Source organism: Echinococcus granulosus (assembly GCF_000524195.1).
Source record: "Echinococcus granulosus chromosome Unknown EG_S00095, whole genome shotgun sequence".
Lineage (NCBI taxonomy): Eukaryota > Metazoa > Platyhelminthes > Cestoda > Cyclophyllidea > Taeniidae > Echinococcus > Echinococcus granulosus.
In genome coordinates this window covers 262,434-288,253 of record NW_020170475.1, presented here as the reverse complement: position 1 = coordinate 288,253, position 25,820 = coordinate 262,434, and the positions used below count along the sequence as shown (strand labels likewise).

General features: G+C 41.0%; 3 protein-coding genes across 3 annotated transcripts; 2 read left to right on the top strand and 1 right to left on the bottom strand. All coding sequences in view use genetic code 11, as the record gives it.

Annotated features, from left to right (window-relative positions):
* Positions 1 to 2,972: 2,972 nt before the first annotated feature.
* On the bottom strand, positions 2,973 to 4,943 carry EGR_08087 (Prefoldin subunit 3; the record flags this gene model as incomplete). The annotated part of the gene is made up of 2 exons (XM_024497336.1): positions 2,973 to 3,212; positions 4,587 to 4,943. The coding sequence occupies 2 exons, from the start codon at positions 4,941 to 4,943 to the stop codon at positions 2,973 to 2,975; spliced, it is 597 nt and encodes a 198-aa protein (XP_024348274.1).
* A 1,618-nt stretch (positions 4,944 to 6,561) lies between these two features.
* Positions 6,562 to 12,887, top strand: EGR_08086 (putative beta-D-xylosidase 2; the record flags this gene model as incomplete). Its single annotated transcript, XM_024497335.1, has 8 exons — positions 6,562 to 6,599; positions 6,978 to 7,353; positions 7,659 to 8,106; positions 9,058 to 9,241; positions 9,308 to 9,413; positions 10,431 to 10,638; positions 10,922 to 11,238; positions 12,042 to 12,887. 8 exons carry the CDS (start codon positions 6,562 to 6,564, stop codon positions 12,885 to 12,887), a joined length of 2,523 nt encoding a protein of 840 aa, XP_024348273.1.
* Positions 12,888 to 20,957: 8,070 nt separating this feature from the next.
* On the top strand, positions 20,958 to 22,819 carry EGR_08085 (Laminin subunit beta-2; the record flags this gene model as incomplete). Its single annotated transcript, XM_024497334.1, has 3 exons — positions 20,958 to 21,286; positions 21,574 to 21,853; positions 22,670 to 22,819. 3 exons carry the CDS (start codon positions 20,958 to 20,960, stop codon positions 22,817 to 22,819), a joined length of 759 nt encoding a protein of 252 aa, XP_024348272.1.
* Positions 22,820 to 25,820: the final 3,001 nt, after the last annotated feature.

Genomic DNA, 25,820 nt, shown 5'->3' with positions numbered 1-25,820 from the left:
CCACCTTTCACCAAAATTACGTGGGCAACTGGCCAATACAAACACTACTCCTATGCGTCTTTTTTTAGCATTAGAGTCGTTGCTTTTTATTCCTATGAGCAGCCAGGTTTTGCAAGTGGCAATGGGTGGTACACTGCCTTAGCTCGCCTCTCTCAGGTGGTAATAACTTTTGCGGCCGCTGTCATTGCTAAATCTTAGGCATAGACACAAACTTGAAAGTTACAGAAACCTTTTAATTGATGTTCAGCCTTAGTCTATCAAGACGGCGCCAAAAGACTTCGATTTTGTAGACATACATAAGGAATCCACTGACGATCTGCTTACAGTGGATTCTCTTTTTAAACTTCAAAATAGCCCTGCTCACTTTGGCGTGTGTGCGCTGTTTAAAATACCAGACAGGAAATTGTAAGCGCTAGATGCCACCCAGATTTTCGAGCTAACTATAGTTAAATCATTTGAGTCATCGTCAATTGTTATACTGAGACAAAGCTTCAAGCCGAAATTAGTGCTTTTGAGGCTGATAAAAAAGGACAGAGCGGTTAAGGGATGTTTAAAACTTATAAGTTCATTTTGGGCGACCCTAAGAAAAGTCGATTTATATGTAGGTCAATTCCCATAAAATTATCTGGGAAATAGGGAAACAGCTACGTCAGCAATGTTTGGATGCTAACGGGATAATAGTCTAGGAAAACAGCTTCAAAACAAATTCTAGTTTTGCTAGTAGACGCATCCTTGACTTGGAGGATGAATTATATGCTACTGTTATAAAATGAGTAAAAGAGAGCGACTGTTCATCAGCGTGAAAATTTAGATGGGATAAACCGTGATAGAATACATGCAATTTTTAACAGGATTATGCGCACTAAGATTTAATGCAAAAAAAATGTTCAAAGCCTGGGTCGTAATCAGTTAAAATTCTGGAAATGCTGTTGACTAGATGCACAAACATGTTATAACGAGAAATATAAAGTTGGGGAAGTTTCGATAGTTAACAATTAATGAATTCAGTACTTAATGCCCAATAAAATTCTCCAGTTAAATTCGTAATTTTTGGTCTTTTACCAACACCAAGTAAGCAATACTTGCGGTTAAAAACATTAAAATGGTAATGAATACACACCAATGCATTTCATTGTCAATCCCCATTTAATTAGTACCCACTTTCATAAACGATAACTGCTGACTACTAAAAGAGCGCAAATAAATTAATCTACGACCTTGTTATGTAGGTAGACTAAAAATGGTTACAAGTCTTGCAAAAAGGAAATGTTTATCTAGCATACAACAGCAAAAGCCCAAACTTTTCTGAACCAAACTTTCACGATAATAGGGATGACTCCTCAAGTGGCTTCATTGGAAGAACACTGATTCCACAATGACCTCACATGACATGGTCCGAATAAATAGATAAAACCAATTTAAAATTGAGAGAATGAGACTCCATTTCTACTTGCACCAGAATGGCATTCGGATGTCACCAGGACTGTCTAATTGCAAAAAAGACTAATGTACATTATTTTTTTCTGCTAATTGGAGGAAGGTAATCTGGGTGCGTTTGACCGTCACCTCTGATGCCCGTCTAGAACATCTTAAAGCAAAATATTCAGCAAACAATTTGCACCAGGACCGCAAACACTTCTTTAAACATTTAATTTCTCCACCTTTTCACATAGTAATAAACCGTTACATCTGAGTATTCTATTTACACGCCTGACCCCAATAAAAATGAGGTTCTCACCTGAATTTCATTGTTTTTAACATTCAGAAATAATATAGGGATTTTGGCGTAATTTTTGAGTCGCATCAATTTGATTCAATTTCCACAGAAAGTAAAATGACGATATGGTAAGGTTAGATACGAGTGTTACTAGTTGATAAATATACGATTGAGACAGTTTTTCGGCTTCCTTTACCGAAGCCCTTACGTGTACAGGATCCATCTTAAATGAATTGTACAGCATCTCAAGTTCCGAAACTTCTTAGGCAAGGGCAGTGGGAAATCAGTTGATCCCGTGATCTGCTAAAAAAATCAAATGAACCAAAATAAACCCAGTATTAAACCATAGTTGGTTTTTAATACTAGAAATTTGAGCTTACTAAAAAAACTAAAGTAACATTATAAAAGTATCCAGCTCACTGAAACACTCAAGTAGCATGTTAACATAGTTGAACTAGAAGGCTTTAAGCAAGGACCTCCCCATTCCGACTAAATTAGAAGGAAAACAGGATCCAAGTGATGAGAAATACGGGAAAAGGACTACAAAAAAATTAGACAATTGCTTACTCGCCTTTGGCGAATCCGTCCTTCAACTGAAACTGCAAACGGTGAAACAGATAAATGAGATTGCCCCGCATCTTTGTAGAATTTAATCAGAGATTCTATCGATGGTAACATGACAGATGTGACCAAACACATGACTTCCACGCATGAAAACCCCTGTCTCGAGAATATGACACGCCTCGAAACCCACAGTCCCCATGTATTCTCCTGGCGGTGTCCTTGCCGAATACCATCCAGGCTATCAGAAAGATCGCCGAAAAGTCAATTGGCTATAGCTTCCGCTTTTCTATGAAATCAACCCTCATGTTTGATACGTCCCGCCAACATTTCCACCTCCGTAGAAATCAGTAGATATGAAGAGCGACCCCGTAGAGAGTACTTCTGTCGATTGTTTAGATACTTCAGTACCTAAGAGTAAATTTATACCCTTATATTTTACAAATTTGTGTTACACTAAAACCGATTTCAGCAGCTCGCACAATGCCTAAGATTTGATATTTCTATTAACGCAATAGTCAGTGAAACCATCAATAGGAACATAATAATAACGGCCGCTAGAATAAAAAGCTGAAACTCGTCCAATTCCAAGTAGAGTGGAAAACTCCTCCCACAAAAATGGAAGACCTAAACTTGGAAGCAGAGGCTATAAACAAAGCACCATGAAGTGTATTCAACTGCGCGGATGAAAAAGTCATTTTCTCGCCCCATTAGCTGAGGCGGCAGCCGCGGCAGCCTGATTACGCTTCACGTTGAGGTTGTGCAGACGCGCCAGACTGACTTCTACGGTGGTGGTCTGCTCCTTTAGAAAGGCCAGCGTTTCCTCCACATCGGCCATGGAGGTCTCCGCTGAGGAGAGGTTTGCCAGGAGGATTTCCTTCGCTTCCGCCAAGTTGTACTCTAGCATCACATTCGCCCCGAGCCACAAACCCACCTACAAACAGGCAGATAGGTATGATAGTCACCAGCAGGATGGCTAGCAATGACCCGTCTTCACTTATGGAAAAGAGGAGACCGCACGGAGTAATATGACCTAAGGAAATTTCAGCCAATTTGCCCACTGTTACTGTTTATGGGATTATATGAATGCATAGCTTTGGTGGGGAGAGGAAGTATAATGCAATGAATGATAAAAAATTTGCTAACAAGTCGTATCTTAACACAAGAGAAAAATGAAGAAAGCTTTTATCCAGTTTACTGCTGCCCAAGAAATAGTTGTTGAAACGCCATTCATGGTAGGGGATTCAACTGACGAGCAAATAACAAAATAATTTAAATTCATTTGCTTAAATGTTAAACCCAAATACGGTACCACGCTCATAAATTCTATACTGATAATGGTGCAGAAAAAATCGGCAAACAGGCGAAAATACAAACCGGTGTCAGGCAGATAAAGAGCAGAAGCCGAAATCACATAAAACATAAAATTTTTGCATTAATTTAAGCAATCCTTTTAATGATTTTGACATAAAAAGAAAATTTAAGACTTGAAAAAAGGCGAAAATAATGGCTCCAAAAATCCAATGCTGGCAATTATTTGCCACAAAACACGATTGGAGTCTCAAAATAAAGCATAGTTAATGGCGTTTTGTGGAGCAAACTCGCAGAAAACTAAAAAATGATTTCAAATATCAGCGTTATAGCAAAACGTTAGTCGTTTAAGAAGCATGCGAAATAATTCAACCTAAGATTAAACAGCATAAGAAGCGATGCCCATGCTAAAATACTGACACGATTTTAGAAACCGGATTATGGCCGTAAAGCACACAACTTTTCCACTCGATAATGTAATAATCTCACGCTACGGTAACAAAATGTATCCTCGATAAAGTTATGAAGCAAACGGAAGTAATCCGACATATGGGACTGATTACCAATGCTGGATACCCAGCTGCAAAGTAGCAATTGAGGAAGAAGATATAATCGCAATTGAAGTGCAGAGCACGTGTGGCAGAGATGAGGGAAGACTAGTGAATATCAAGCGAACTTATAAAGTGCACTGCAAAGTGCACATCAAAGCGTCAGACACTACTTTTACACGCTGCTCAACGCTTTACATAACCGTCTCCAAATACTAATCCAACGGGAAAGAGATAGTCGCTTAAGACAGTCACATCGGTGCATTCTTTCAAAACACAGTGCTAAAGCCAAGAAACTCGCCTTGGAGAAATTCACTAATGATTTAAAAAGAAATTAGTTTAAACCGGAGGGAATTATTCGACCGCATTGAAACTTATAATACCAAACTACAGTATTAATCAATGTTGAACAAGTTACGGATGTTCCGCTGCAATCACCTTAGACCCACCTTATCAGCCTTATCGATATGTGCGCGAGTATAGAGTTGATCAGAGACCTCAAAAGTGACATCAAAGTCCTCGTTTTTCTTCTCCAAGTGCTTCACCACGTCAAGAGTTTTAGTGATATCTGGCATTTGCTGGAGGAGACGAAGCTTCCGTTGAAGAAAGGCCTGTTCCATGAGTTTGTACTTCTGATAGAGTTGGTCAAGAGCCTGCATTGCATCGCGAATAGTAGCGTAGCCATTGGTTTTGAGATAAACGTCCACATCCTCTATGAAGGTCGCCTTCGGGATGCCCTTCAGCGTACCCGAGTCTTTGCTGCTGTCACCACTACTTAGAGAGGAATCTGCCACTGTCGAAGCCATTTATCAAGGAGTGATCTAAAAGTAAGATTTTTAACTTGATAGGACAAAAACAAACGAAAAGAGTCCTCATTGAGACAGAATGTAAGGCGCACGGAAACGCTAAGGGTACTTACAAACTAAGATAAGAACTCGTTACGATTTCCATCTGATGCGAGTCGCAATAGCGAGGCTCGAAATAACAGGTAATGAAGACAGGAAATTACAACCAACACGCGTCCTCTTCGTGATTAAATTAGACTAACTCATAAGTTCAACAATGACATCACACAGTGCCTGCACAAATTAATGCATTATAATCCGAACCTTATAATGAAACTAGAGATCAAAATGACTATCCAAATTCAGACACTACCCTTCACGATGTGACTGAGCATAATAAAACTCAAGTTTGAAGTCACGAGAAGGTAAACGGATAACTGAGTCGACCTCACGACTGCACTGGTATCCAAATGGGCCAGGAGAATCCGTACTACAAAAACGTGAACTACGGGCTAAGTGGTAACCAGCATATCAAGCAGAGCAACACCTGTTCTAGGGAATTACGTACACTAGTTAAAAAGAACAAAAATTTCTATTTAAATGCTTAGTGACCAGCTGTGCTGCAAAATACTCGTTCGTACTAAATGTTGTACATCTGAAAGTCAGTGAATCTTTTATAAGGTCGTGAGCCTCCTATACAAGTCTTGATTAAACTATGAGGTATTTTAGTGAAGCTGTGGAGGAAAGAACAGCGAAATCGTTATTGAGTTTGCCTTTGTAAAGGTGGTGCATTAATCAGTCGTCTTAATTTTGTAAATTTGTTCCCTCATGGTCTATTTGCACATTGATATGTGGAAAGCTAATTTATTTTTAAAACTTTAAGCTAGATTCTGTTCTACAATGAATGAGTCTTATAAAAAAGCTTGCTTATAGGCAAAATCACTTAATCAAAACGTAGGATCATTAGCTCCTCGAAGTTACCTCCTGATTCGTCCATCATTTTTACCTCATTTTTAGCTTAATGCTGCAAAAACTAATGCTCCCTTTACGCTTATCTTTTTTAAATAATATGGAACGTCAGAACCTTACAGTTTATCTGTAATTGCCCAAGTTTGGACGAGCATTTATCCAGTCGCTAATACAACAGCTTGGGATACATTTCTCTGAAATTTTAAGCGGCTTAACATTTTAGGAATTAAAAATAATGTCTATTTTTTACCTTTTTTTCTGAAGTGGCCGCGTAATGCATTTGGTAGGGGCAAATTTGATTTACAGTAGGATCTTTCCTCTGGTATTATCAGATTTAAAGGCTTGCCTTCCTGTCAGTTATCCGCCCCAAGGCTTTGCCTGGTGCCATTAGGCTTTGGTATTCTTACACTAGGACAGGAATGAAGGCGGTGCAGCAAATTCCCCTAAATTTAGCTTAAACTTTACTCATTTAATAACCTCGCCCAGCAATACGTTGTTGCAAAAACTTTATTGAGATATGTGCGGACAGCCAATAACATAATTTAAATGGTGTAGCTGATTTTTAAAAAGCCACTGATAACCATTTACACAAAATATGTAAGTTGACCCTTTCTTCACTTAAAAATCCACTTCGCGTTTAAGCTTGATAAAAAACGGAGGCATTGCGAGCATGAGCACATTCAAATTCGAGATGGATGTACTTGCTCTGTTAGTTTGATATAGTTTGTCAATTTTGTTTGCGCAAATTTATTGATTTTCTCGTGCCCTGGCAAATATTATTTTGTACATCTAAAGTAAAATATCGGCTGTAGGACCGATTCTCAATGCACAAGTATTTTACTACTTAACTTGATATTTATAATACTACTTGCGCCTAAGTTAGAATAAGCCAAAAACTCGTGCGTTTATTGCGTTGAATGTGGTTAAGCGCCCAACATTCAGCCATGGACCTATTTTCTTTATACGTGCTTATCAGCGTCTGAAATAAAAATGAGGTCATTAAAATTAGGAGAATTTTTTTGGGTCCACCACTTTGGGGTGTGTCTTACATTGCGAGCTAATAAGGGACACATTTCGTTCTTTTAGCTTTTCAATATTCCTCGCTGCTCAATGTAGCTCCGAAGTACTACCCTTTCGTAACACTTCCCTCTCGCGCGAGGAACGAGTAGGTGACCTGTTGAGTCGTCTCGACCTCGATGAGCTCACGGAACAGTTACTTTACGGCGGCGCTGGTGTTGCTCACGGACCTGCACCAGCCATTCCACGACTCGGGATCGGCCCCTACCAATGGCGTTCCGAATGCCTCCACGGCTACGGGTTTGACGGTGATGCAACCAGCTTTCCTCAAGCCATTTCCATGGCTGCCACTTTTGATAAAGACCTTATCCATGCGGTTGCCAATGCAACTGCCTACGAGGCGCGTGCGAAATACAACACTTATGTGCGCGCCGGTGAATATCAGGTGGGTCACAGTAGAGGCTTATTTGATTGGCTCAGTGGTTTATTATCTCAATAAATGAAGACAGATCAGTCAGTTCAATGAATTATCCACTTGATATAAATGAAAAGCGTCTTTACTTCCTTGAATAGCCCTAAATACCAAATTCTTTGATTACATATTATTTGAGAGACTTAAAAAGACGAAATCAGCAAGAAACTCCAAATGAAATGCCGCGTCTTTTGGGAAAACATTGGCAAATTTATCTCCATGTATCGAGTCAGAATGCCAGTTACTTTGATTAATCCTTAATCCTACTTATCCCGTAGGATCACAAAGGTATCAACTGCTTCTCTCCAGTGGTGAATCTACTTCGTCATCCTCTGTGGGGTCGGAACCAGGAGACCCTAGGCGAGGATCCCTTTTTATCAGGAGAGTTGTCCAAGGCCTTCGTGCGTGGTCTCTCCGCGCTGCCGTCACGAGGGCTACTGTCACGGAAGCTGGTGGAGGAGGAGCACATCTATCTTACTGCCGCCTGCTGCAAGCACTTTGCGGTTCACTCCGGACCCGAGAATTTGCCTGTCTCGCGACTTAGCTTCGAAGCCAACGTCTCCGCTGCTGATCTCTGGCTAACCTTTCTGCCAGCCTTTCGTGGTTGTCTGGCCGACGGCGTTGCACAGTCCGTTATGTGCTCCTACAATGGTATTAACGGAGTGCCCAACTGTGCTAATCCCTTGCTGCTCAAGAGGATTTTGCGGGAGATGTGGGGATTCAAGGGTACGGTGAACGGGAAGGCGCCAAACATCGGTGTTGCATAGTGTCTACAATAATTGCCTAATCATCTATTAAATGGAATCAGTATGAAGTGAACACAACTGGTTAATCTTGAAGGCACAAAATGCTTCTGGAACCCCAGATTTCAAGCATATAACTAGTAAAATCATGTCTTACCGACACAATATCATAGAGAGTAATGTACGAGCTGCGAGAGTTAAAACATACTAATTTGTGCAGGAACAATAATGCGAAGAGTTCCTGACCGCATTACACTTTCTTCATTTAAGTGTTGTAACACTAGATGTGAGATTAAGTTCATATTAGTTAATTTTAGCTTTCAAGGTGATTTATGCTTTGTCTTCAGTACATTAAATTACCAAATTTAGGTTGTTTGTGATAGACGTACCAATCGAGAATGAGAATGTGATGGATGACGTCTCAAGAAGAAGTAGAGTATTTTGCGGAAAAAACTTGTGCCACAATCATACGCAGTTGGTAAATATTCAACGGTTAAAACCGCGCACTTTTGAATAGGAGAAACGTAATGGATGGTGATGATGAAATCTCTTCTGTTCAAGGATTTCTTAGAGGGTTTTTTCATAACTTAACCCATGTCAACACAAAAAAGTACAAATTTACGTAATTGATGCTTTAAAGATACTCACCAGTGGAACGTCTTGTTAATTAGTATAGTCCCCATTGGTTTTCCTATCTAAAAAGCATTTAAAATGAGAAATTTTGAATGCCATTGGTGACAACTCTACAATTTCCAAAGAACGGAAATATGTTAGGCTCGTTCATTTATCTCCAGTGCTCAAATTCATATATAATTTCTATGTTTCACATCTGAGGCCTCAAAAATGACACCTTGCATTCATTTACTACTTCCTCTTGTATACTTGAGCTTCTGCGTCTGCAGCGGTACACTCGTGCATCCATCAATACTTTCAGGCTTCGTGATTAGTGACGAAGGTGCACTGCAATTCTTGGTTTCCGAGCACAGAGCTTTTAGCACCTATCTTGAAGCCGCCAAGGCAGCTTTTGACGCGGGTGTCAACATTGAAAATTCACAAGAGATCGTCCGCGGTGTCTACAGCTCCCTCCCCCTGCTTGTTGCTGCTGGAATCATCAGGAGGTCTGTCTAACCACTTCACATCTGTGCGTCCCCTTAGATGGCTTTTGACAAGCCTTTCACCAACAGGTACCAACTGGAGGAGATGAATCGACCTCTCTTTCTCACTCGTATGCGACAAGGAGAATTTGATCCCCCGGACAGTAACCCTTACTCCTCACTGAGCAAAGACGACGTGAGCCTGGAGATAGAACAATTGTTGACACTTTATTCTAGTATGCAGATGTTTCAGAGCTTCTAGCAATTTTTCTTCCTCAAAACCTCATTAATAATTTTCTCACGTGCTCTTTTTAGATATTGATGATGAAACAAGGCTTGTAGAAATGATAAAACATTAACAAGGTCGCCGCTAGGGCCAAAAAGGGAACTTGTTTACTGTAGCCTCACATAACACCACCACTTGTACTACCGCGACTCAAGAAATCAAAAGTGTTTATCTTCAGATCAGGAGCACCCTACACCTACTCGTTGTCTAAAACCCAAGCTATTTGCTACACGCTACTGTTCAACCAGCACATATTAAGTAGTTGTGAGGACGAGCTCAGGTAAGAAAGTCGGGGCGTCACTTACACCTTACGCTGGTAACTGAATGCCTTAATACACTTTTTCAAGATCATCAATTGTAAATTATTGCGTATTTTTGGTGTTCTTCAATAGCAATGCTATCAGGAATTTGAGTCAGGAATTCTTAAAAGTGAATAAATTAGTAATTTAAAATACTAATTTTTGCGTAGGGAATTTCCATGAAAAAAGGGTTTCTGGAGTAGTAATTGAGTTTGCATATCGTCCGTTTATTTATCATGCAAGAATGAATCAAAAGCGGCTCAGAACTGGAATTTGTCATAAATCCGAAGAAAAACTTGCCCTTAGTTTACGAATATGTTCAATTTCTAACTAGAGGTTTTGACTCGTGTTTGAACCATACAAGTATCTGGGCACAATCACGTTTCCAGATTTCTAAAAAAACTGTCACCAAAACAATAATGACTGCTGCGGTATATTCGCATCGGTTTTTCTGAAAGCTTACCAATGCCGAACAAACATCCCATTTAAAATCGGTTCCACCACATTTGCTTGCGCAGTGGGTGGGGAAAGAATCTGCCTAAAAGTCAACATAATGAGAATTTACCAGAGAAGTGGGCACTGCATAAGTTTGGTTTATAAATCGTATTTTTTGGTATTCACCTTTCAGTTTATCCAAAGCCCCAAACACCGACAACTTTCATTAGTAGCTGGATGTCGGTCAACGGTGCTACTCAAGAACACGAATCGTTTTCTACCCTTTTCAAAAAGGGTCAAGAATCTCGCTCTTATCGGTCCTTTTGCAAAGCGCATGGACGAGCTGACTGGCTCCTATTCAGCCTCCCGCATGCCGCAATACGAAACCACCTTGGAAGAAGGTGAGTCACAGACCGAAACTACCCATGAATTTGTCTTAATAAAGAGTGTTGGTGTTTTGCGATTTTCTCAACCTATGTACCTGACACATTGCATCCAAACAACCTCGCATAGTTGATGGCTTCTTCCTTTTTACGCAATCAGCTTATTTTGGTTAATGAAGATTTCCTAAAATTGCACTCTTATCCGATAAAATCGCAAAGCAGTCCCTTCAATAGATCCGATTTCTTAACCAAATTCTCTACCAAGGAGTTCTCAGTTGAGGTCTGATGTCTGGCCAGCTAGGTCTGAAGGAAGTTGCTGACGTCCTGTACACCCTGGAATTCTGTAACAACGGCGCTCGCTGCACCTCGGGCGATGAGGCTGGTCTTATCAAATTACTCAATTCCACGAAGGCAAAAATGCCCAATGCCATTATAGTCACCCTTGGCACGGGCAGCACTCTGGTCACGGAGTCTCAAGATGCACGGAGCCTGCAGCTCTTCGGTCAGCAGCAGCGAATGCTTGAGCTTATCTCCATCCACGCGCCGTCAGTTCCTGTTGTAGTCTTCGTCTACTCTGCTGGACCTGTGAACATATCGGCTGCGATTGTGTCGCCTCAGGTGCGATTAAACGGGGGCAAGGCTACTCTTTCCAAAGGGAGTCAGAGTAAATTTAGTTGAGGAGCCAGGTTTTTCAATCGGTAGGAGGTTAGCTAGCTACCATATCGCTACTTCTAAAGGATTTGAGAGTGGGGTCTCAGAACTTTGAATTTTCAAAATAATTTCCTTTCTTTTATGCAAAAAGGAAACCGCGTAATTGAATTTTCGGTGAGAAATAAAATTTTGGGTTTGGCAAAGCGGAAGCAAAGTATATTAAGGTTGAACAGACATAGCCAAGGGATCTTTTAATTCTGAAGTCCCAGTGAAAGGTGTAAATGGGTGAATGGACAAGTGATAATACTCAGTATAGCTAAATAATCTAAATATTGTTTTTAACAAACACGGAATGGGGACTATGTATATTTTGCTCACTGTTAGGGATTTTAGAGAAAAAATGAGTTATTCACGTTGAAAAAGGACCGAAATCCTTAACCTCCAGTTTGGTCATCCATAGATTGAAAAAGTTGGAATATTTATGATTAGGTAAGGTTTGTGTAAGTTTTGGAATCAGAAGAGTTATCCACCAGTACTAAATGCCACCATTAGCAGCTAATGGAGTCTAACAGAGATCGTCTATTAATGGGAGTAGAAGAGGAATATGATCGAATTTAAACGAGCACTAGTGAAATAAGCGCCATGACACCACGCCTAAAAAGTATCATCTAGATCCTCAAATTTAACAATTTTAGGATATTTTAGTTAAAATCAGGACTCGTACATCTTGTAAAATACGTTGACAAGTTGTGTCCATTTCTCAATGTTAGGTGCAATCCATCCTCTGGTTCGGGTACCCCGGTCAAGAGGCAGGCCGAATAGCCGCGCGCATGCTCCTGGGTAATCCGGGCGCTCCGTACTACTCCGAGGGAGTACCTACTTCTCTCTACTCCGGCATCGATACCTTAACCACTACTGCCGGCCTTGACAGACATTGGGGATATTGGTGGTTGCCAGCAGGTCGTCTGCCCTTCACCTGGTACGCCAGTCTTTCGAACCTGCCCGCAATCACCGACTACGAGATTAGCAACTACACCTATCGTTTCAACCCGCTTCATGTCTGTCTGCGGAATAACACTACCTGCCAAGAAGTGGCCTTTCCTTTCGGCTACGGGCTCTCCTACAACTATGCTCCCTCCATTGGTGGGGGCTTCGCCTACCGAAATCTCGACTTGCCCGTTCTCACTGTTTCTGCTTCGATCGGTTTCACTTTCACAGTGGAGGTCGTCAACAGGGGTGTACTTGCCTCCGAGGAGGTTGTACAGGTCTACCTCGACTGGTTGACTCTTTTTGGAACCAAAGTAGAGGATAACTTCGGTGGACGGTACAAAGCGGCTTCGAGACAGTTAGTGGGCTTTGAGCGGCTTTCACTTTTCGCTGGAGAAGTGCGAAAGGTGCGATTCGTAGTGGTACCAGAGCAATTGAAGGTGTGGAGCTACGTGACGAAGACTCAGTCACAGCTCTGCCTCGCGAACATGCGTAACAACAATAACTGTGGCGGACCGGTGGCTGCCTCGGGAACTGTTCGCCTCAGTATCGGTGGTCAGCAGCCCTTTCAGGCAAAAGCAGTTAATTCTAATGTTATTGTCGCGATGCTAGTTGTGATTGACCACTGAGTAACCAAGAGTAAGGTGAATGTGGGGCTTTTGATCAATGAGAATTAGACGGACTCGCCATTTCTTTTTTTGTTAATAGAGGTGTTTATAGGTGGGGCTAGAGAAATTGCTTAAAAGATCTAAAAAATCTGGCTAGTTGGGACGGAAGGGCGAAAGGGTCAGGAATGCGAGCCCGACCAGGTAATTTTGCTGCGGGGGCAGTTGGGGTATGAAGTACTTCAGTTCTCTTCAAACTCGTAATTGTGTGGAGAACAGCACCACCACTGCGAAAGAATAGGAGAGTTGATCTCGGAGTGGTGGGGGCAGGGGCCACTTGGACGCATGAAGGCTCCTCTCGGAGTTCGACTACATTTTGTAGCAATATTTGAGTAAGTGGCGGAAATGCATTTTGGGAGTAAAGGGTTTTTTTGCAACCTTTCTTTAATGGCTTATTGCTATTCATCAAAAACAATTTGATTTGGGGTCGGTTCCACGGAAATGGTTTAAACCAGCGCTCCCACTTTTTATTAACCTCACGGTCACGCACAATGTGAGAAATTTGTGCGTATTTGTTAATTCTGAGGTGAAAAAGTGCACTAGATTAAAGGATCGGGATAGGGCACTTTGCTTGTTTATAATTACACGTTGATAACTAGTTCAGTCGTTTTGCCATTCGGAAAAGAAATAGCCTCACCTTAGTTGTGCTTTTCTTCGTATTTGGTCGTAATATCGTACAAATTTCGCTAACACGTCGGCCAACATGCTTTTGAAGAAAGATACACAAAAACGAATCTTCTAGGGGAGGGCCCACAGTTACTGATGTGGAAGTCTTCACATGAATGTGATGCTGCCCTCCAACGTAACCCATTGACGCAGTCGTCGCACTACTCAAGTCTAATCCTAAAAAGTAATTTTAAAATCCACTGGTGGGATATTCGACTATTTTAAGAAAAGTTAAACTCAGAGAGTTGTTTACACATTGCATTGGCGATGTCATGCAGTCTTAGAGTTGAGTGAATGAACATAAATCACGCGCGGCGTTCATGGTACCGTTTGTAAGTTGGAAAGATGGCTACTTGAAGCAGAGTATGTGTTTAGTGTATTTAGTGGGTATTTTACTCCAGTAATGTTTCACTAAAAATATTAAACTGCTACACGAATAACTAGTTTTACAAGGTGTGAATTCCAGAATGAGGCAGACTCTGCCCACTGCATTTGTGAGGGTTCGAGTGCAAGGAAAGGATGATGATCCTCGCAGTGAAACAATTTCCTAGTAATCTGTAGTGGGATGTAGCAGGAATACTTTGTTTACCTCCCTCTTTTTTGCAATGTAAATGAATAAAAATAATAAAAAACAGTAAATTCTTAAAAGCGAGTGGTTTCTAATGCCTCTGGGGTTTACTAGTTTTACTCGTTGTGGTTGAAGGAAAGCGCCGCAGATTTCAACCTATGTGATTCACTGAGCAAAAAGCCAAATAATATTTTTTCAAAAACCTAGTTTTGCTGCGATGGCTGATTCCGACCATCTGTACTTATACTTTCTACCTATTTTAATACTCAGGAATTTCCTGACATGAGTGTCTGGCTCCAACTACTCAGGTTCCCATGTGTGAATGAATGGAACCCGGACCTAAGCAATGGATCTTCCTGGCATTGATAAATGACACCGTTCTCTTTCATCCTCACAAAATCCGACTTCCAACACGCCCTCATTGATGTTGATTTCCTCATGTACTTCGGTTTGGCCGATGATCTACTTGCCCAAGGACTCCTCGACAGTGCTGCCATACTCTCCGTTCTAGGGAGAGCCAATATGCTTAATTTAAGGAGCTCAAACTCCTGATAATGGGTTTTCGGTACTTGATCGATTCTCCAGCGTTGAACAATCGCCCTCCCTCGTTAAACCCGGAAACAACGTTGTACATCACATTCACTTCAGTAGCCCCCCCATCTTGGCAAGACATAGACTCCTGTCCTCCGAGAAGACCAAAGAAGCCAAACCAGAATTTCAGTAGTGCTAAACTTTACCATTACCGAACGTTTCAGCAGCTCCCGGTCTTCTTCCCTCCATAAGGCGCCTAAAAAGAGACCTGGCCACTGGAAACGTTACGCACACTCTCACGCAATCAATGCTTTGACGGTGCCGAATAAGTACCCTGTTCCCCACATCCACGAAGAAAAATTAATTTACTCTCGAATTACCTTTGCCCGAAGACCACCACACTCCTTTTTGGCTTGTTTGAATTTGTACGAGATAACAGTTAACATTAGCTAGCTTAATTTCAGTGAGTTTTCTTGGACACACTATTAGGTGACTCGACAATAGTCTATTATCCGAGAAAATGAACACATTCAAGGCTCATCCATCTCTAACTTCCGACAGTCAACTTTGTCGACTTATTGTTCTCGTCAAATTTTATCGTCGTACTGAATCGGCTCAACGGCTTATAGGTCTCTTGTGCAAAGGTACTCATCGGTTAGAACTCATCAGTGAGGAAATCAGGACTTTCGGCCTAGTAAAAACTGTCCCGGACAAATCGACTTTATCGACCCACCTCTCCACTGATCCAGCAGCAGGCTGTAAATAGCGGGCTTCAACATCTTCCTCCAGAGCCAAAACGCTACAGTACGCTTGGTGGAGAACTGCTGGAAAATTATCTCGTGACCAGGCGCTTCAGAACTCTCCTCGAGGATCCTTCACTTTACGCTATGCACTGATCTCAGCATCAGTCTGGTGTCCGTCATGAGAGATAAAGCATGTAGATTTCCCCTTATGGTCTACTACCAACAAACGCTATGACGAAGGGAACCGGAACACAGTCGCAGATGTACTGTCTCCTGTTGGGCTACACTACCTAGAGCGTATCACTTTCGATTTGGAAGCACCGACTAACGCTGGACTTTCTGAATCTAATCTAGATGGACTGCATCAGCGCCCGTCTCTTAAGTTTCATGAGTTTGCCCTTTTCGAAGCTGGCATAGCAACCGCTTGCAGCGTCTCCACTGGCAAACTACGAAGTTTCATCCCAGAGTCCTTCCTTCGCAATATCTTTAAGCATTTGCATTTGCTGCCCCACCCCAGCACTAACGCCAACTCGAAACTCATCTGCGATGGATAATGGACAAAATTCTGTATCCATTGTCAACAGGGTAAAGTGTATTGCCACGTTAAATCTACTCTTGGCACATTCTCTTTGCTCGATTTGCGTTTTGAAAATATTCACCTGAATATCGTTGGTGCTATTCCGTGTGTTAAATTCCATCTATTGTTTTACACGTTGGCCTGGGGAACTCTCCATGAAAGACATCTCTTCACTGACAGTGGCCCAAGCGCTGGTCAAGTCGCGGATGTTCCCAATCACCAACGTCCGCAACTCGCAGTTCCCTTTTGTCCCTATCCTGAGATCAACAAGTTTGCTCGAATGTGATAGCATAAAGATGTCTGCCTCCCACCCTGTCGTCAGTTGACTTGTTAAACACTTTCATACTCAACTGAAAGCTGCCACTATGGTTGAACTTAGTGTGAGTTGAACCAGGTTGCTCTCTATCATCTTACTTGGAATCCGTCATGCAGTGAAAGAGCAGATTGGCTATTTCCTCTGTGGGATATTACTTGATACTACACTTGGCTTCCTCGGTGAAATGCTTACTGTTGTCTTCACAGCTAGTGAAGTTGACCTCGCTTCCTACTCACCCCTCTCAAGCATTACATACGTCAACCAGCCCCTACCTTTCCTTGCGCGTCCAAACAACCCGAGTCTCTTTGGTTCTCCCCTTGTGATTGTTGGAGTTCGGCCTCCCTTGCTTTCACTCCCTGACGTTCCATACGGAGTGCTGGAATAACGTGACACGCATTTTGGCATCGGCCGCAAGGGTACAAAGGATTCGACCAGTAACGAAAAATTTAAAATTGCTTACGTGAAGTTTCTTCCCTTACTCCTTCTGTCCAACACTTCCAATCCATCTCATATTCATCCTGCATTCACACGAACGTTATCTTCTTATGTAAATATTGACGCACACTCCTCTGATCCGTCCTCCTCACCATCTGTACTACGTACACGTGTTGGACGTGTTACCACACCTCTGGTGGGTTCTGCGAATTTAGTCTATTAGTATAAATAATAATCGAGAGCCTTATCCTCAATATGATCCTCTAAAGGAAGGACATTGCGGTGCCTATCATACTACCGTATCTGCGGTTTTGACTCACGCGCGGACCCATCGTGCGAATAGGACAACACTACTAAACATGGGGGTTATAGTTGTCACCAGTCCTGGCGCATCAGCTCTGTTTACAATGCACATCAACGTGCTACAGCACCTCCATAGCTATACAGCGTATCGAAGGCGTCCAATTAAAACACTACATCTTGGCTATAACTATTTGGACTCATCTCTCTGATCCGGCATCGTGAAGATAAAGCTGCCCCACTGCTACTACTACAAGCTATCGTTGAGTTTATATGAGAAATACTTGTAAATGTCACTCCAGACCGAATTTTGAAGCAAGTTGATACTTTATTGTAGTACGTTTTGGTAAAGGGCCACTTTGTGTCTTGGTCATTGTACTTTTGCCAGGTGGGCTGGCCTCTGGGCCATGTCAGTGGCCCCAACCCTTCCTGCATGTTGAACATATATAGTCTGCCCACGTATTATGTCCTCTTTCATCTTCAGGAAAGTTTTGGGGCATTACATTATGTGACAATGCTTGATGACGACTGAAACACTTTAAAACTCCTGTAACTAATTGATTACACATAGAGAAGTTAACAAGGGCATTGCCATTTGTATTCATCACAGTCAGTAATAATTGCCGTGATGTTCCTTTTTCGTAGGCCCACCGCGTTGAGGTAGAACGGCGCAGCAATTGTCCAGACTCATGTTAATTTGTGCTAGGTAGTGTTTATAGCCATCTTCGTTTCAGTAGTGGTGGTCAGAAAAAACTGCCAATACTCTCCTGTGCGTGCAACACAACATTAACGTAGTGAACGAAAATATGTGTGCATTTGATATTGCGTAATGGGTTAATGTTTTAACCCCTTTAACTTGCTCACTATTCCTTTAGAAACAAGCAAACTTAGCAGATGAGGACTTTTCCCATTGGTAGTTGATGGTACGGTTGCTTTTTGGATTAGATGACGGTTGCATGTCAAGTTAATTAGTGTGTAAGCAGAGGAGATTAGATGATGCACTAGTGGTTGTCTCAACTAGTCTCTATTACTGTTAAATATATTAGTCCTTTTCCACATTATTATATTAGATCGGAAATTTGGAATAATTCTACTCTGCTCTGCCTTCTACGTATCTAAGGTCTCTCAAAAGTACAGTAAGCACACTATTTTTAATTCATACTACTTCCTTATTTGCATCTAAGAGCACAAACAATGATTTCCAATGACTCTTGCACATCTCCGGTGTGGCTGCTTGGTCCACCCTCGCCCTCTACCCAGGAGGAGGTTTTCACAGACCTCACTCCATCTTCCTTTGACGTGACACTGTCGTAACTCCAGTGTTCCTACTGGATTGATATCCCTGCAGTGAGAACTGTAGCATATATTGTTTTACCGAGATGTTTCTGCTCCTCTCCATGCAATAATTCGACTTTAAAGTAGGACTGATAGAGGAAGTTTGAGCTGCTAAACTTGCATTTGACTTAGAATTTACCATCCTGAGTGGAGAGAGAAGAGAAGTGGAAGTGACTGTCTGAGTGACGGCTCAGTCTGTGGCCTGTGACCTTTGGTCAAGTTATTCAAAGATGGTGGTGATGCTGATGTTAGAGTTGAATGGCTGCGGTGAGTAGAGGTGGCAGTGCGGGGAAGACTTTTATCAAGGAAATGAGGAGGTGTGGTGAAATGACGCATTGTGTGGATGACTTTGAAGCAGTTGATGCGACACGCCTTTCAAGTCACTTTACTATTGTGCGTATGGGTTAAACTTGTGCTCATTTTTATGAGATTGATCATATTGAGTTACCAAGTGGAGTGATTTGGCTGGAAAGAATTCGACAAGCCCACATTCGTTTGTTGATGAGGTACGGAATTACAGGGATTCGAATAGGACTTGGATTGCGTGATTCCTGTCTTATGGCTGAGGGTACGGGAGAAGCGCCTTATGTTCACATCCATGGCAGACCATTTCAATTTGTCCTCACCTTCCATTAACTGACTTGACATTCCAAGTCTGGCAACGTGTAATGTTGGCCAATTCAAGGATTGCATCATGAGTGTAGGTCTCGAGACATTATCAATTTTTGGGAATTTAAGTATGCATAGGGATGCTTGCAGAGAATCGCAATCGGAAGCCTTTCTTCCCATTTTAATTTGAAATTACTAGTGAGTGAATAATTCGTGTATTGCCTGCATTTTTATTAAGGGTAATGCTGAGGCCATTATAGGTGAATCAGGATTTGATTGCAGTTGAGTGAAAAAGATTTGCTCGTCCTGAGTCAAACACTCATCTATTGGTGTAGGTGGAACACGCAAGATATGAGGAGCCACTTTTGACTTGGTCATTGTACCACGCTGGGTGGGCTGGCCTTTGGGTCATGCCAGCAGCCCTAGTACCTTATATGTGCCAAAAAAGTGTATTCTGCCCTAGTATCATGTCTTCTTTCGTCTCCAGGTAAGTCTTGTCACGCTACACTGGTAACAACGGAAAGCGAACCCGATCCTAAAGGACATATGCCCTGATTTTCACTGCTGCATTATAAAACTTAGCGTAGTGGAAGAAGTACATACGCTACAGATGGGAGAATGGTGATGATCCCAAACAGAAGGGATGAAATTGACGTCTACCTTTGGCATCTACTTTAGTCCCGTATTCTGCAGGAAAGCTATTAACAACTGAAGCAACATTAGCCGTGAACCATCTGAAAGTTTCGTTACAGATTTTCCCTGCCGCACCTGCGTAAAGCTGTTGAAGAGGTGAATTTGCGGTACATTCCCCAGATTCGGTTAAAGTGCCAAGAGCGACAAGTGACGTTGCGGTCAAGTATCTCCACAGTTGCATAGAAATTTGATGACTGGCACGGCCGGGTCGTGGGTGTTTCCTTAGAGCACTGACTAAGTTGTGATAGCTGACGCAGGAGGTTGACCAAGGGGAGCGTCGGGGACGACGCTCAAAAGAGGAGTGGGGCTATGTAATATGCTGTTTATTTAACTCTCGGCTTTAGTGAGGAGCCATTTTGACTTGACTATTGTACCACGTCGGGTGGACTCTTCCAAGGGTCATGCCAGTAGCTCTAGTACCTTCGGTATGTAGAATACAAATATATGTGTTCTGCCCGAGTATTGCGTTTTCTTTCGTCTTCAGGGAAACTTTGGGACGCTACAATTCCGTCCAACAGTTATTTCTGCTTTCATCTTCAGGAAGGTCTCAGAACGCTAAATATGGAGCCTTTTTGCACAGGAACAGTAGGCATAATTTATGTCCACTTTCGCAGTTATAGGTATTTTTAACTGTTTGGGTACCAGGCTCCCTAATAAAACATTGCAACTTCAAGTATTATTGCTGAAGATGTATCAATTTGTTAAAAGTGACAAGAAGTCTGGATTTTAGCGAGACACCCTGCCCAAGAACAAATTTATAACTAACAAGGTAACAAACTCAAATTCAAAATTTTAGGCACTTGCTGTGGCACGTTGTTCCGATTTCAATCGTGCATATCACTAACTGGAAGGCTGAAGTTATGAGTAACAATGAAATAGGACATATGCCTCCTGTTCTCATCGGGATCATACTCTGTCACTTACAAAATGTGTTTCGGTAATAAAATTGTTGGAATGAGTAAGTCCATTTCTGCAACTAAAAAGGCGCAATGACAAGGGTGTAAATACGAATGTTAAGTCAGCTGCAAAATGCTAAATCTTTAGGGTACAAAATAGGTGCATTTTGAAATTAACTGGAATCTCGTAAACGAAAAAAACATAATAATCTAAGACCAATATCATGTCAGTATTTTACAATCACAAATACAAATTTTTCCCAAATAACACCAAGTTATTATGACCTTGACCTGCTTTGTACACCCCGATATTAGGCCGCTGTAGAAAAGCCACATTTCAAAACTAAGGCTGTCGCTAGGGTGGAATGTCTCTGTCAGCATCGGACGTTGTAGAAGTATTATTGATTTTACTGCTAAGCACTCATGTTACTACTGCTTATGAAGATAACTATTCTTGCCGAAATACTATTTGTAGTCCTCGAGCTGGGGATCTTCTAATTGGCAGGGATAATGCTTTAGTTGCTTCTTCTACCTGCGGATTGGAAAATGTGGATACCTATTGTGTTGTCACTGCTAGCGGTAAAAGCCACTGCAGTGAATGTTATTCCAAACAAGCATACAACTCTATCACAAATCCAAACAGCCACCGTGTCGAAAACGTTATATCCCGAGTTCCCAGTGACCCCGGAAGGTGGTACGTAAATAAGTTTTCGCCAATTTAGAGCTTATTTATGGGAAATATTTTGTATTCCTTAATAAATATTCTGTCTTGGATTGTCTTGAGTCTTCTTTACTGCCAGTCAGCAAATTATCGGAACTTCAGGAATGGTAGTTTTTATGCGAATAAGACTTTAAACATGCAATAAATGCTTTAGCAAGGTCCGTGAAACAAACATAATTTCAGTGTTAATCTAATTATTCATCTTTGCGATGATTTAAATACTCTCTCTTATCCAAACACATTTTGTCTTTTTTGTTGAGGTGGCAATCTGAGAACGCCTTACACAATGTTACTCTGACGCTCAATTTGGAGACCCAATTTCAATTTATATCTACCATCCTTCGCTTCAAGACTTTTCGTCCCGCCGCCATGTATCTGGAACGTTCGGTGGACTTTGCACAGACCTGGCAGCCTTATGCCTATTTCTCCAATAACTGTCCACGTGACTTTCCCAGCATCCCTGAACGACCCAGACGCTCTCTCAGGGACGTCACTTGCACCAGTATCTACAGCCAGCTGACACCTTCCGAGGGCGGTGTGGTAAGTGTTTTTTATCCTCCTTACATTAATTTTGACAACAATCATATTCTGTGTGGTTTCAGTACATAACTAATTACAAGTAGTTTTTGGATTTGCTCTGGATGGGCAATATGCTGCAGAGACGGGTAAACCTCAGTTGCTGCTTTGAAAGCCTTGCTGGTTGGCTAGAATTCGATTAAAGAAATTATTAAACCATGATGTAACTGGTCACCAGATTCGCACGCCATTGCAACGACGAATGGAATTTAAAATAAAAAGTGTAAAATCATGTCCACAGCCTCCAAATATTTAAATTAACTTAAACTTTGAGGCATAATTTGAAGCACATTATTTGGTAAAGTCTATTTTCATGGATGACATCTTTGGCCTAACTTACATTTTTCGCAAAATATTTGTTGTACTCGATGGGCATACTGCATGCAATATGCGATTCTAACTTAAAATATATGGAATATTGAATATAGTTCTCCTAAAATTATAAATATAGATTGGGATTCCTTTTCGGCTTCGTATTTTGCATTAAATATGGCTCAGTAGATGTATACTCATGTGGATATTGATGGCATAGTGCAATTCCAAGATATACAGGAGAAGAACCTATTATTTTTGGTGAATGATGGTTCCTATTTACATCATGTCTTTGTGATTAGCGAAGCTATTCTAAAACGGTTTAGCAAATTTTAATTCCATAGTTCTAAACAAATCCTAAATTCTCCGAATTCGAATATGCTAATAAAGACGCATACTTTTTGTCTTGGATGCTAACGAGAGAGGTATGCAGTACTCATCTAATTAAGAATCATTTTCCGTCTTAAGGTCGCCTTCATGGCAGCTCCGAGTGAAATGCACGCGAATCTCCCACCATATAGCGAGGAACGACAAAACCTGACAGCTATCACCAATCTGCGAGTGACTTTTACACGCCTCAACACATTGGGTGAGTTGCACTCTGTCTTCTTAGTTTAGTACGGTAGAAAAATGCGGTCGTACAAATCTTTGTTTGGGGACAAATGAGACGTTTAATCTGTTTTACCAAGTACATCTCAGATCTTACTAACTTTACAAGGATCTATTTCCCAAACAGCTCTATATATACGCACCTTAGTAGAGCTAACTGGAAATAGCGAGAGTGTATCCATATACGCTCTCCAGGGATTGCTATTTTGAAAGTTAGACTAAAATACAGCAAGCGAAATAGAACCTAAAAAAGCGCGGTTCAATCTTAAGTTATTTCGTACTTCCGTAATGAGACTTGGTTTTGGCGCATATTGAAATAAGTCAAATGAAAAAAAGTGTGCAGGAATAATTAAAAGACTAAATTAGCATTAATTACGTCCGCTATAACTGTCCCATTACTGAAGGAAATATTTAAAAATTTGGGAAATTTAACTGAATAACTAAATATTGCAACCTCAACGCTTTCAGTAGCTTAAAACGAAATAGTTTATAAGTATAACAATATTCCGCACTTCAGAGTGGAGATATTTACTTCCTCTACACCTAATCTGAGACAAAGCAAATAAGACTTAGTTAATATTACTTCATAAGCAAGGTTTTATTTTCGATTTGAAGTAGAAAATAGTTGTGACGGATCGCTCAGACTCCTCATTAATATCAATGACAGTTTTGGGAGGAACTCAAAATAATAACTAACCTAAAGTAATAATTACTGTGTTTTCGACATCTGGTTTGATGGAGGATACGACTTACTCATTAGTGTACTAATGAACAGGCGTACCAATAAATCCACTTTAGGTGAATTGACTTTGCAAATATTTCTGCATTAAAATTTAAGAGAATAGGGCCAAGTAGCTAACATTTGCTAAAATAAGAATGAATATTTGCCCTCAGAGGGGTGAAGCGGTGTCTACAAATTCCCAGATTGAACAGGTAGCGTAAACGCTTCGGTCAAGAGGACACGCGAATTCACCCACAACTTGGTACGGACGCACAGACAGACACACCACCGGGTCTTACCCTTGACTAGCGTAAGAAGTAAACAATGCCGCGAATCTGTACGAGTTGTTCTACTTGTAGCTGGACGTTTTGTTTGTATCATTTGGAGTTACCTTAAGAAAATAGCATACCCTTACACCTCAGAGAAAGGGCAGGATCATGCAGTGTACATATTCTTTTTGAATTCTCAAATGTTTCCCCATATAAGACCAATGTGGAAAGAAATTACTAATGATGGTCGAGCAACCAAATTTTTGAATAACTTTATGAACAGTAAAATCCTCTCCCTTTTCAAATTCGCAGGTAGTACAGTCTGTTGTATTAATGTGCAATCTTTACGATTTGGCTTTTGTGAATATTTTCAAACGGCAATTGGGCAGGAAATCGCAAAATTTTTAGCCAACGGAGCAAATTAACCGATCATTCTTATAATCTTAGATTAACCTATGCAATCTAGTTGGTCGGGAATACCACGAATTGAATTAAAAAAGCAATGATAGGTGATATCATAATAGATTCCTATTCCTATTGAAGTCGTGAAAAATACCAGGAAGATGTAAGTGTAGTGCCATGTGGCATGGGACTGATAAGGTCAAACCGACGGGCATTGATAAATATTTAAGAATAGTAGAAGGAATTCGTTTGTTGCTGTCAGTGAAATCGAGATTAGGTCTACAGATGGCTGCTCCTAGTAGTCCTGCCGACACTAAGCGATGTGGTTTCTTTAGTGGCCTGTCCGATAAAGAAAAGAACCTTTCTGTAGAACAGTATGATTAACACACGGCAAGCTATTGTTCGTACTGTTTACCTTTAGTTTGTTTTACCAGAGAGTGCACTGGACGAATGTCACTGTCCATGATGTTTTCCGAATTCATTTTGCCAAGACGAGGAAATTGGATAAAAACTGAAAATATTAGGAATGAGAGGAAGTGATTGAAATTATTTAATTCAAAGAATGCAGTCAAAAAATACTAGTCAGATCCTATAAATACGCAAAGTAAGAACTACAAACCCATTATTTAATTAAACTTGATTTACGTCTTCCGAAAATTCTCGCGCTGAGGTGTTGTATTCGGGTCCTCCTTACTCCAACCTTGTAACAGAACTTGGTAGGTGACGAACACCGATTTCCTCTTTTTTAGGGTGTATGTCAATTCACAGCCAGATGTCATGTGAATTTGGCTGCCTCTATCGGGATTTCATAAACAGAGAGTCGGTCAAGCGAGCACCTGGGTGAAGGCGTCCACAGTGTTTACTAGATTGATGATCCAATCCTTAAACGGAGTGTTCCAATGACGCGAATGCACCTATGATAAAAAATTAGCTTCCGTTGCTAGCAGCAACTGTACTGGATGCTGTGTTTCATACTTAAGAAGAAGACTTGCACAATAACCGATATCTATCTATGCGATATATAGTCACAAATTTATAAGTCCTTAGTTACCTTTAAAGGACCCAAATTTGTTACAAATTGATGGAAGGGTGTTGGGAATCTCTAAATTCAGCAAGACTTTGCTCAAAAACACGAATTTCTTCATTTCTAAGCCCATGCAAAATTTTGTGCGGCTTATAAGTCAACATTTTGTACAAAACAATTGTAGTTAATGCTTTTATATCTAAGTAAACATTTACGCTTAATGATAAGCGATATTCTTATGGGCGGTTAAACTGTTCTCCTTTTTGATTTCAAATGACTTTTCTGAAAATGCTTCATGGGTGATGCGAAGGCAGTCCAGGCGAATTCAACTCTTGCGTCAAGAAACCCAAATATTACAATTTTTTGAATGCTTTAGTCTTTTCCATCTTCTATGATGAATCGGTGGTGATTTAACAGTAGTTTCAGCGGTAACAACAGAGCCGCTAGCCTCATCATTTTATACTTTAAGTGATCCGTTTTTTACGTGCTATTTAAATGACTTCTTTACCTAGTTATTTGTCCATAAGCTTATTGAGAATCAAGTATACACGTGCATCATCTGCAAATTACGTTGAAACATAGTTTTGAGTTCGA